Genomic DNA, 12,618 nt, shown 5'->3' on the forward strand with positions numbered 1-12,618 from the left:
AGACACACTCACTCCTATTTACATCCAGCTATGTACAAGTCAATAAATTAAAGTTTAACTTTCCGAGCGGTCATATTCCACCTATTTACAAGAGATATCAAATAATTACATAAATACTTTGTCCAATAGTCGTGTTTTCCTCTTTTATTATTTCTTTTAAAACCTTGTTATTGCATATACAGTTAAAAGAACTAATATAATAGTCCAACAGGCACACGAAGCCCCTCTACAGCGCTTAGGTAAAATAAACTCCGTTGATCTCACCCCATCACTTCCCTCTGTTCTCACCCCCACCCACCCCCACTTCCTCGGGGTGGCGACATGAGCAGGCTTGAGGATGGCAGGGGTTTTGTTGTTTTCCCCCCTAAAAGCCAAAAAAAAAAAAAAAATCCAAAATAAAACCCAGAAAACTGTAACATGCAAAAAAAAAAAAAAAAAAAAAAAAAAAAAAAAAGACCGGTATCCTCCTTTCAAACTTCACGATATTAGAAAGACACAGGATTCCTTTAATATAGACCAGGCAAGGTCAAGGTCTTCTTCCCCAGCAAAGGTACTCAGCAATTGAGTTTTCAGTCTTCATAGTTCCACGGGACTTCGCCTGTCCCAGTATGGGGTTGGTTTGTTAGTTTGTTTAGGGAAAATAATTATTTTTGTTTCCACTTGACACGCGAAGTGGGGGGGGGGGGAAGAGATTCGGGTGTAGCCTCTCAAACACCCACTCTTGTGGCCGGCGGCCTGGCTACCCTGCTCTTCAGCCCCAATTTCCACTCCAGCCTCCACAGAAGTCGCTGTAGAAACAAAAGCCAGTTTGCCCCCCACCCCTCCACCCCCCCGCGTCTCAATGCAACAGCAGCCTGTTTCCACGGCCCAAGAAGGAGGCCTGTGGTCTCTAGCGCATTCTCTGGAGAGAGCGTGGTGCTCCTTCCCAGACAAAACTGAAAGGGTGGGGATCACCCACACGTGGAAAGCCTGTGGTTTATTTTACATCCAACAAAGTGCACTGGCAGATTTGACCGAACTGGAATGGAGAGACCTTTGGGGGAGAGGTTTTGTTTTGTTTTGTATTTGTTTTTAAGGGGACCCGCTGCAGGACCTGTCCGGCTTGGCTTCCAAACCACTGACCAGCCGCTGGATGCTCTGCAGTTCACTGGTAGCCGCCTCCTTCTCTGAGCAGAGTTTAGGCGACAAGGACACTGAGCTGGAGGAGAGCGTGGAGGAGCGGCTGTTGAGTTCCGACCCCGAGTCCACGGCCACGGAGGCCGGGCTAGCAGCCAGGGCGGCTGCCTTGCCGTCTAGGGGCCCCGCGGCTGAAGCCATGGATGGTAACGCAGTGGCCAGCAGGCTGCTGCTGTCAGGCACTGGAACTGGGATGGAATATGGACTGTAACGCAGCCGGGGACGCATGCTGTTCAAGTTGAGGAACGGGTGTCGGTGCACGGAGCTGGAGGCGGCCGCTGAGGAGGCCGCAGCTGCTGCAGCCATGTACGTGTAGGGGTAAGGGAACAGGCTCCCAAAAGGCGACATAGCCAAGCCCTGGGGAAGGAAGAGAAGACACATGAGAGACAGAGGATGGGGGATTCCTCTCATCCACCTCCTGCTATCTGGGGCAAACCACCTCTCTTGGAAGAGTTGGGAAGGGGAACAGTATTTTCCACTGGGCTCTGTCACCCTAGGCCACAGATCTCTTGCTTGCTAAACCAAGGGGTTAACATACTGGGAACTTCGAAGTGATTAAATCTTCTGCAATATGTCATCTATGGTGCCTGACCCTCGGGGCTATTAGCAAGTTCCCATGAGGGTGACTAGCTGCACCTGTTGAGTGGACTCAGGAAGGGCCTCCATGAAAGGGACTACTAGAGTTAAACTCTGGTGCACACATTATCGTGAAATCTTCAATCTTGTCCTTCTAGATCTTTCCCAAGTAGGGAAAAAATAATAATAAGGATGATGTGAAAGGAAATGGGGGGGGGGGGAGTTGAAAATGTGTTAATGATTCATACAAAGACAACAAGCACTCAGCCTCAAAGGCTAATGTCCCAGGTGGGAGACTGAGCCAGAAACCCAAACAGAAGCAGAATTTGTACACAGGAGCACAGGACATGTGCCCTTCCCTTGGAGATGCCTCTAGACTTGTCTGTTCGGGCTGACCCCCTTTCACCTGTCACCTGCCTGTCTGGGGGAGACAAGCTGTGAGGTAGGAAGGTTGGAGGTAAGTTAGAGGTTAGCCCTTTTTCTAGACTTGCTCCTCCTCCGTGGGGGAGGACTGTGTGCCTTTTGGCTCAGGCAAGGGAGACGAATGTGCTCAGACAAAACAAAAGGTCAGAGTAGGCCGGAAAAAAAAAACCCAGAGAGGCTTCCCACCGGGTTCAGAGCCTTCTCCCCAGCCTCTCAGTGCCCGGGCACAGCTGTCTGAACCACACACACAGGCCTGCCACAACCAGGCTCTCTCTCCTTTGACATTTCCCACGTGTGCACAACCCATTAACCCTTTGGAGATAGGCTGGCCTGTTTGGGGTGGGGGTGGGGGAGAAAAAGCTTTGAACTAGTTGGAAGGCTGGCTGTCTCCAGAACCAAATTCTCACCCAGGGAGTCAGCCACTTCCCCTCTCCACACCTCAGTCCCTTCCTGGGGGAGCAGAGGCTAGGAGTCTCCAGAGGAACAAGTTGGCTAGCTAGAAGATGAAGTCAAAGAGGTCCAGAGTCAGACAAGGCTCAGCTCCACCAGGGGACCAGCTAGCTGTGTGACCTGAGCCAAGGGATTCAACATCTCTGGGCCAGAGATGATACATCAACTGATTCAAACTTGTCACAATGTTAAGTAGTGTGGAGCTTAGCCACGCACAGCCTAACCTACCGGAAGCATTTTAAGGGGGTCTTGAAGGGGGGAAAGGCTCAGTGAGATTGTACTACACCCTGCAAAAGGTCAGTCAATCAAATAGTCTAATGGTTACTAGCATGCATTGCTGTCCTATGCGAGGGACTAGGATTCAGAGAGAGGCTGGAGTGAGCCGGGGGATGGAAAGGCAGGCAGGAGTATTACCTGGGAGGCCAGAACATGTTGTTGAAGGTGGAAGGGCAGGGTGGCAGCCGAGGCCCCGGACAGTCCCTGCGCTGCGGCAGCAGAGGCCATGGCTGTGGAATCTAGGCCGGAGACGCCGGTGGATGCCCCGGAGACTGTGGCCAGCAGGGGCCCCATGCCCGCAGCCATGCTGGAGAAGGCGCCGCCCATGGCGAACTGGCCCGGGTGCAAGAAGAGAGGATGCCCGTTGAAGAACTGCTGGCCAGCTAGGCCTGGGGCGAAGCCCAAGCCGGGAAGGGGCCCCTGCGCCAAGTGCGCGGCGGCGTCCGTCTGCACCGACAGTGGCGCGAAGGCGTCCTTGGTGGGCAGCGGGCGCACCTCATCCACCTTGACGGCGCCGGGACCCTCGCGTCCGGGGCTCCTGCGCTCGTCGGCTCCCGGGACGCGAGTGCTGGATGAGATGGTGGCCGGGCTGTGGCGCGAATCTGGCGATGCCTTGTCCAGGCGCGCAGTGTCTCGGGCTCGACCGGGTTCCGCGGGGAACAGCTGCGCCCTGGTGGCCGGGCTGCCCTTGTCTCGGCCTGGCTCCTCGGCGGTGGTGGTGGAAATCTTAGCCGCGTCGCAGGCCTCGGGGCCCTGCTCCTCCTTGCTTTCGGCCTCGGCGTCACTTTCAGCTTCGCTGGGACACAAATCTTGGGGAGGAGAGGAAAACGCCAGGGAAACGGGCGATCAGTCTTGTTTCCGTTTAAACCCCACCTCCCAGCCCGGCGCTGTGGCGCAATGCCTGGCATGCCACCTCTGAGGCATCGGAGACAGGAGGACAGCCTGAAGTACAGAGGGAGACTATCTCAAAAAACGAGGCTCCCAATTGAGAGCTTATTGGCTGTGTAACCCCGGCCGGCGCAAGCCCCTCGGCACAGTTAAATTCAAGAAAAATCTCAAGAGTTAAGACTGGGCTCAACCTCCTCCAGCCAGGCCCCCAACGCGCGCAGCTTTTCTTATTGTAATGATTCTCCTTTAAAACAAAACAAAGCAAAGCAAAACAAAACAAAACCAGAAAGAAAGCTACTACCAGTCAAAACTTTCTCTCACAGTTCTCCCATTGGATTGCTAATTCGTTTTTTAAATATGAAAGCTCAGAGACCTCAGAACTCTGCTGGAATACATGCCTGTCACCTTCAGAGTCTTTGGCTCCCAGAGCGGTGGAGGTCAGGCGCTTCCACAAATTTGTGACTATGTTGGATTTGTTTGGAAAGAATCCTTGACATCTGAATGGGCACAAGCAGAACCTAGCACCCTCCCTCCCCAGGAGCCTTCTATGTTCGCCCCAGTTCCTACAAAGATGGGTGGTGGACAATCAGATCTTTTTTTATTTATTTATTTTGGTCTCTCTTCCACCACACCCTCCTCTGTGAAAGAAAAATGAACCCCACTTTATGTTAAAAGCTTAAATGGATTGAAGACAGAAAGAACTTCCCATTTTATTTCTCTTAAAAACCGGTCTCTTCCCTTTGAGAGCTGTCTTTCTAAATAAATGCTACTTACTCTTTAAACAGAAAACTGGCTCAAGATTCAAACCACTTTTTCTACTTACACCCCTACCTCCCAAAGCTGATCCCCAAGGGCTCCTCCCCCAGGTCAGCTGTGGCTTTTCCTCGACCACCTCCCAGTACCAGGTGGCTGAGAATCCCCAGCCTTCTCCCAGCCCAACACATTTTCACCCAGAATTCAATTGGAGGTTGACCAGCAGTAGCTGGTTATTGTTGATTGGAAAGAGCAGACAGAAGGGAGTTGAGAATAAAGGACAGACAGAGAGATAGAGGAGTGTTTCAGGTGCTTTGTGCAACTGCCCTTGCCAAGAACACACACACACACACACACACACACACACACACACCACATGGAATTATGTGGGGGAAGGTGTTCCAGATTCTCCTATGTTACCCCCACTTTCACATAACTCCTGTTTGCAGCTTCTAGAAGGGTCTGCATCTTCTAAAGAGAATCTATTGGCTCAGGACCTTTCCTCACTTCGAAGGCCTCAAGGGCCAAGAAGACAGAGGATGCTAGGCTTACTTACCTTTGAGGTTGGATGTCCCCACAGTGGACACAGCTGGAGAGGAGGCCTGGGCGAAGCAGTTGAAGGCTGCCTGCTCACTGGAGGACTCGTCTGAGGTCCCTGCCTCCTTCTTGTGCCTCTCATCAAACACCCTCATGGACTGCAGGGTGAGCTGCTTTCTGAGATAGAGGCCCACACCCATCATCAGAGAATGCCACATACACTTCCCTTCTTTGTTTTCTTCCCCTCACTTTCCGGAGTGGCATGCACCTCACCCCACTGCCCAACATGGAGTCTGTGAAATGCGCTGGCCCCAGGGTGACCACACAACACAGACCCCAGCATTGTTCTTGACTGTTTAACTGGGAGGAGGCCTATGCATTAGGAGAAAACTTGGCTTGGGAAATCTTGTTTAAAACTTTGGGACAGAGGCTAGAGTTGGCCAGAGACAGTTACACTACTGGTCTCATTGGGGTGGGGGTGGAGGTGCTGTGTATACCCAGCCCACCAAACCCCTGCATGGGCACTAAGATGGGCAGGAAGCATTCATTACATGGTTCACACAACCATAACCAGTTCCCCAACACATTGATTGGAGTTTAAATTTATTTCAATGCTAGAAATTATTTTTAATGCACAGTCCCAAGGGGGATAAACTTAAAAAAGTTGGTAGGTGATTTTTCTGGATTGTAGAAAATCTTTGAAAAGGGATGTAGAGGTGCACAGCTTTTTCTATGGTCTATTTATAGCAAAAGTGGATGCAGATACCCAGGAATGAAGGAGGAGGGGGAAGGTGCCTTGGATTTCTCAAGGGGCCTCAGCTCCAGTCTGGTGCTATCTGAGAGTCGAGCTTGCAAAGATTCAAGAAGAATTTGTGAATGGCTTGCTCCCTTCTTGGGTCTTGCTCAGGACAAATACCAATTAACTAACATTTTTTGGGCATCACTGTCACCTGTTACCCCTGAGACCATTTTCTGGTCAGAACCACATCTGTCGCCTTAGTTCCCTAAAGAACAAGCCACACAGAATATTCTCTACCTGGGCCACCATGGAGCAAGCTAGAAGATGCTAACTCTCCCCCCCCACACACACAATCTTCTCAATCCAAGTCTCTTGCACCTCATTTCTAATACTTCCAAGTTCAAGCCCAAGAAAACAATTTCCCCAATTATTTCCCGAAATTTAAAGTCTCAGCTCACCTTTTTTCTCTCCTGCCATTCCCAGTGTCCCGAAAACCCTTTGCAAAAGGATTGTTGTCTATTTTTAACTGAGTTATCTAGAGAAAAACACATAAGCAAGATAGACTTTAGCTTCACTTTCTAGACTGTTCTAATCATGCCCCTCCCCTACCCCCACCCCACCCCCTCTCTCTCTCCTAGTGACTCCAGGGAGTCAGGGATGGACCCAGTGAAAGCCAGAGGGGAGGTGGTAACAGAGAGCTAGGAAGGGGCTGAAACATCCAAACAGATTGCAGTAACATTTAATGTTCCTGAGAGCCAAGCAAGGATTCCACACTGAAATTATCCAAAGAAATTCCCTCCTTTGGACACTTTAGATTTAGAGATGAGACTATCCCAATGTGGCCAAAAGGCTCAGACTAAAGATCTGAGTTAGTAGGCTTCTGTTTTGATTTTTTTATGCAGCACAATTAATTATAAAGTATGTGAAAATGCCATTTCCTGCTGCTTTCCAACCCTCATCACATATAGGTATGTGTACACACACACACACACACACACACACACACACACACAGAGGCCTTATACACGAAAGCCTTTTCTGTGAATCTAATAAAATTAATTATGGGGTTTCGCTACCTTGTACTACAGTGACCCCCCACCCTACCCCAGGCAAGAGTGAACTTGGAAGAATTATCATACTAAGGACTTGCAGATTTAAAAGGAAGAGACATCAATGGTAATATTTGTTTTCATTTATGTTACTTTGTTGTTTTTTTTTCCCCCACCACCATTAGGTAGAGCAGGACCTCAGCCTCTGATTTGTTCAAAGTCATTAAAGTAACAATCTAATTGATGTAACTTTCACAGGATTCTGGGTCTAAGAGCTGGCTTGAAGATTGTTATCTTTAAAATCTCTCTGGTAGAGAAACTATATATCCAGTTACTAGGAGGTAGAAACCTGTGCTTTGGGGTGCTGCTCTTTAAAGGATGTCAGACACCACGTTTTGCATGAGGCAAGGAGAGGAGCCGGTGATGACTTAGCATTCACACTAGGAAATGGGACAGGGACCAGTGACTGGCCATGAGTTCAAAGTACAAGGTGTTGCCAGGTGAAGTGGACTCTCCCTGAGGTCCAGGGCTCAAGTGAAGAGCCAACAGGGGTCCTCAAGCCCTCCCCACCCACCCACAGTGGCCAAGCTCCATCCATGCTGGTGAACCACCATCAGTGGATGCCCAGGAGAAGTGCAGGTTCCAGGTGTGGCCTCATTCAGGAGTCCTTTTTTAATCCCCAGCTTCAGGCCCAAGGGAGCAAAACCTTAAGATGAACTAGTGACTATTCCCACCTTTCAGTGGGAAGCTTCGGACAGCTCAATTAACATAACCGTGTATTAGAGTGCATCTTTACACACCACCACCACCACCACCACCACCACCACCACCAGCAAAAGTAATTATAAACCAATCATGTATTCAGGATTTCTGGGTATGAGAGGCGCTCCCATCTCTACTCAGAGTCTCTAGTCAGGGTCCTAGACACTGTTCATCTTAAATTACTAACTGATTCCTTTCAGTACTGACTTTTTTTTTTTTTTTTTTTTGATCCTTCCTCCATGAACTAGGAAACATTAGGAGATAAGCCCCCGGGGCCCCAGCAGGGACTGGAATAGCAGTTTAATACAAGTTTAAGAGTCCCAGCTGAGAGGAGAGTTTTGTCACACACACACACACCCCACCCTGCCCCAGGAATCAGCCTTCTCTGTAACTTTCTCATTGACAGTAAGCAAGCTTAAAGGGGTAGAGGAAAATGCCCTGTGGGTTACCTTGTCATTTTGGTAGGCAGTCACGGCAATGAATTCCGTTTCCGGGAACAGGTATGTGCGAAATGTACTATAAGGCAGTTTCAAAATATCATTGGCTCTGACAATGTGGAACCGGGGCTGGTACTTATGCATAGAGTTGAGTATGGTCTGTAGAGGGGGGGGGGGACGAGAACACACGCACATTAAAAGAAAGAAAGATGGAAAATGGTTTAACAGGACAAATGAGCTCTCAGGTCCCCTGCCAAGCGGACATCATCCCCACCGTTGGGTCCAAAGCCCCACCTCCTTGGGTACATTTCACACCACAGGATCTATCTTCTGGAGACTTTCAGATTGTTCTTCAGCTTCTAAAGCGTGCCCCCCCACCCCACCCTCACCATCTACATATTCATTCGTACCTTGAACCCTAGCCTACCTGGGTCCCAAAACTATAATTCCCCTGCCACGCTGCGTGATCGCTTGGGAAGGCCAAAGTCTTAAAAGATAGAGAAAAACATGCATTTTAATTTACAAAATGATTCAGTACTTTAAGCGCCCACTAATTGACAAGCCCAATCCACTTAAGGCCTTGAGAGGCTGCGCTCTAGAGAGGAATATTTATGCCCTAATCAAATCAAGGGCTTCAAATGCAATCCCTGTTCGCTTTAGATATTTCCGAACCATTCTCGTCTTCCTGGGCCTAATCTTTCTGCTTATCCCTCGCTTATCACTTTGTTTATTCTATTGAAATGTTGGGGAGAGGCAGAGGACAGGCAAAGGTCCCCTGGCCAGACTTTCACAGGCAGCCCAAGTCTATCCTTAAAGTCTCTAAGCACACTCACTCACGGAATCCACATGCATTCCCCAGGACACACACCATTTCTCTCTTAACACCAAAGATTGAAGCTTGTTCCTATTACACCTGACTTTCACCCAAGCCCAGATCACTTTCAGCAAAAGAAAATATACTTTTAAAAAATGTAGTCACAGCCTTGGACCAACACAGTAAAGACTTCGAACATTCAACTCGCCCAAGGTATGACATGGCTGATTTCAAAGAAATAAAATAATATTTTAAAAGCAAAACGAACCCTGTCCACGTACAAAACTTTAAAAATTGATTCATAACTTTTAATTCTTAGTATTTCTCTACACGTCCAGGTCCAGCACCCACTCAGGACACCTATTGCTATCCCGGTAAATTCTTCTAGAATGTCAGGCCTTCCATTATCCAGAGAGCAAGACACTCTCCCCCTACCCCCAATCCCGAAATCCACTCTGCAACTAGGCTGCAAATTGAACAAAGTTGGCTATGTGTGGCAACCAGAAGCAGCCAGAGAGGAGTCTGGGCCTAAATTCAGTTTACTAGTAAGTCATACTCCCCGCAGAGTCTTACTGATGGTCAATGAAACTTACAAATCCATGTTTATCCGATATGTTGTTGGTGAGTTTCAGTTTGTGGAAAGTGACGACTTTGGACATCCACTGCTCCCCCGTGGCGGGGCTGTCCGGGTGTATGTACATTCTCTTTGGCATTTCGGGGTCTGCCTTACCGGCCACCATCCACCGAGAATTGTGAAATTTATATCGACAGTCATCAGCAGCTATAATGTCCATCAGTAAAATATACTTGGCTTTTTTATCCAGCCCAGAGCACCTCACTTTAAATGGAGGGAACATTCTCCTACAGAGAGCAAAGCACAAAAAGGGGAGAAATAGATAAATAAGATGGGGTAAATGGCTCAGGACCTCGGACTTGGCTTCCAAGTCATTTGGCACCATCTAAAAAGCACAAGGCTTTCTGCCCGGACCAGGGAGTCTGTAAGGCAACTTTGAGTCAAATTGTTTACTTCCACACTGACATTAAAAATGCTCAATTTCCCATTGTTTTTCTATCCCGAGCCTCAAGTCAAATTAATTACAGCAACCTCTTGTCTCTAAAAGGACCTACTATTTCTTTTTAAAAAAACACATTTGCCTGTGTGGCTGTTTAGATTCCCCTCTGCAAAGAGGAATGAATTCTTACCTAAGTTTTTTTTTTTTTTTTTCTTTCTTTCTCAGTGTATCTCGTTTGAAACAGCTAGAGGTAGGTAGGGCTCTAAGAAACAGTGGTTAATAAAGGTTAGGATTTTCCACTCTGCCACTGATGAGAAAACATTAAAGCTTATCGAGGAAATAAATACCCAGTTATGGAGTGAACGGGTAAGCCGAGGCTGGCTGAGTATTACAGTGAGTTCTCAGAACGGAGGTTGGAGACAGGCAAGCACCGGGGCCTGGTAACCCATCCGTGATTTAAGCTATAAACCGCATTCCTCTACTCTGTAGGCCACTGCAAGATCCTGCTGTTTAATCTCACAGAAGTGCTGGCTTTCTGTACTTTTGACTTAAAAGGAAGTACTCAGTTATGAAAACCAACTAAATGTCTTGTGGGTTGGAGAAAGATCTGAGGCCAAACTTCGGCCTCAAGTAGTTTGGAGGGAGATGGATAAGTGTGTGTGTGGGGGGGTTATTTTCGTGCCCTCTCAACTGGTATCCTGATAGACCTCAATGCTACAGACATTTTTTTTTTCTTCAAACAGTGGTTTTAAATGTTGGTCCTGGGGTCCTCTCTTAGAAGCTTGTTTCGGTCAGGCAAGGACACCAAACGTTATGTAAAGTATTAATATTCAAACACAAAAAATAGGGTACACAATTTCCTGGGTTCCTTGGATCTATACACATAACCTTAATTATCAAGAGTGCCTGCTCGGTTCTCCCTGGACTTGCAGACACGCTAGACGGCAATGGGAAAAGAAATCCAAACGGCCTTCACCCTTCCATTGATTTCTCTCTGTCCCAGACCAGGCAGGTTTAGGCCCCCTTCAGCGCCAGCAACTAAGCTGAAGGAGAGAAGAGGCCGGAGAAACTACCGTACAAGAGGGGCTGTAAGTGTCTGTCCTGGGAAATACAACCAAACAGACAAAAAACCAAACAGAAATAAAGAGATTTCAGAATGGCTTTATAAACGGGATTTCTGCAACAGGGTGCTTTTCTTGATTGCTGTACAAGTCAGTGTGCGTCTCCTTCAAAGAAAACACCCTCTATTCCGTAGGGAACTCCAGATACAGGTCCCCAAGAACCCTGCAGTGGGCCCAGGTAGGCTGAAATATCCTGACCCTCAGGCAGGGCCCAGGAGTCTCTACTGTTTTTTTTTTTTTTGGGGGGGGGGGGGTTGGTGAAGGGGGAGAGGAAGTTTTCGTCCCAAACGTAACAATCAGGCAGAACCTACGGTTTGTAGAGACAGACAAAAGGAGACGTGAAAAACTTTAGATCGTTTGGGGAGGAAGATCCCCACTGATTTCTTACCTTCCCGACTTCGTAATGACCATCTCTGTACCCCGCTTGTGAAACTGGTCCCAAAGTTCCTTGGCCTCCAGGTGCACTTTGGGATCGTCTTCCACGTCCTCTTCGGGTTCCATGGTCTTCAGAGGCCTCAGATGTGCCTGGGGTCCCAGGGATGAGAAAGGAATGCCGGTCTCCGCGGCCCCCACCAACTGATCCATGATGGGCTTGGCCAGGGCTCCCGGCAGAGAGAGCGCGGCGGCGCCGTTGGGCGGCAGCGTTAGCGCGGGGAAGAAAGGCGGCTGGTGGCCCAGCACCGCGCTCATGGCGAAGTCCGGCGCCCGGTGAGGTAGGAACGGATGATAGGCCATGCTTGTCCCAGGGATAACCGGATCTCTCATGGAGAGGCTCATCCACTCCAGACAGGGAACCAGTCCGCAGCTGCTGCTTGGCTCCGCTTTTGTGTTTGCTTTTCAAAATCAACAACAACAATAACAAAAAATTCAACAGCAACACATAGTTTTGTTTTGTTTAAAAAAAAAAAAAAAAAGAGGAACCAATTACAACTAGAGCCTTTGAAAGGGAAGGGGAAAGTGTCTTTGGGGGAAAGAGAACGCCGCTTTTAAAGAGGGCACGGAGGCAACAGCTCGGGAAACATCGCCGCTGCAGGGGCTGTCCTGACGCGTGGAGTGTGTTGGAAAAGCCGCTCCTGGAAGTCGGTTTCAGTAGGGCGAGCAGCGAGCCGGGGCTCGACTGGCGCCCGAGCCCTGTGGCTTAGCTGGAAATAGACACACAGTCCTTTCCCGGGTGGCTCCCCGGCTCCCACGCTCTTTGTTGCCAAAGCGCAAGGTTCTCCGAGACTTTTTTTTTTTTTAAACCTTTTTTTTTCGTCTCCTTCCCCCGCCCCCTAGCTCTTCTCTGGCTTTCTCGCAGGAGGCGTCTTAGTTGAGCTACATAGACTCTTGCTTTCACAGGGAGCGAGATCAAGGGGGAGGAAAAGTCTCTCCTTAAAAAAAAAAAACAAAAAACAAAACTGATGTAAGCCCCTTTCCAGCGACGTTATCAAAACTCGTAACTACGAAGCTGGCTTCGGTTCGCGCTCCTCCTCTTCTCTCGGGCTCTGACCTGCGCGCAGTGTCTGGGTGGTGATCCGAAGAGTGTCTGCGATCTTCTGCCTCCGGGACTCGGCTGTCTTCCTTATGCTAAAAAAACGTGAGCGAAATCGCTTTCCTAAAAATAA

The 12,618-nt window shown here is 48.8% G+C and overlaps 1 protein-coding gene across 2 annotated transcripts; it reads right to left on the minus strand.

The window, feature by feature from the left end:
• Nucleotides 1-473: 473 nt before the first annotated feature.
• Nucleotides 474-11,847, minus strand: Tbx3 (T-box transcription factor 3). 2 transcript variants are annotated; one of them, XM_036172177.1, is made up of 8 exons: nucleotides 11,403-11,847; nucleotides 9,474-9,741; nucleotides 8,494-8,553; nucleotides 8,079-8,225; nucleotides 6,277-6,353; nucleotides 5,099-5,256; nucleotides 3,040-3,710; nucleotides 474-1,533 (listed from the first exon to the last, which is right to left on the minus strand). In XM_036172177.1, exons 1-8 carry the CDS (start codon nucleotides 11,789-11,791, stop codon nucleotides 1,072-1,074), a joined length of 2,232 nt encoding a protein of 743 aa, XP_036028070.1. In that variant the 5' UTR covers nucleotides 11,792-11,847; the 3' UTR covers nucleotides 474-1,071. The 2 variants fall into 2 exon arrangements, with proteins under 2 accessions (XP_036028070.1, XP_036028069.1); XM_036172176.1 differs by lacking the exon at nucleotides 8,494-8,553.
• Between the last annotated feature and the right edge of the window lie 771 nt (nucleotides 11,848-12,618).

The sequence above is a fragment of the Onychomys torridus genome, chromosome 22 (assembly GCF_903995425.1).
Source record: "Onychomys torridus chromosome 22, mOncTor1.1, whole genome shotgun sequence".
Taxonomy (NCBI): Eukaryota; Metazoa; Chordata; class Mammalia; order Rodentia; family Cricetidae; genus Onychomys; species Onychomys torridus.

Coding starts and splice junctions, on each gene's coding strand:
- Tbx3 (XM_036172177.1), bottom strand. CDS start 11,791: ATGAGCCTCTCCATGAGAGATCCGGTTATCCCTGGGACAAGCATGGCC. Junction 9,742..11,402: donor GTCATTACGAAGTCGGGAAG/GTAAGAAATCAG, acceptor TGCTCTCTGTAG/GAGAATGTTCCCTCCATTTA. Junction 3,711..5,098: donor GGGGACATCCAACCTCAAAG/GTAAGTAAGCCT, acceptor CTCCTCCCCAAG/ATTTGTGTCCCAGCGAAGCT.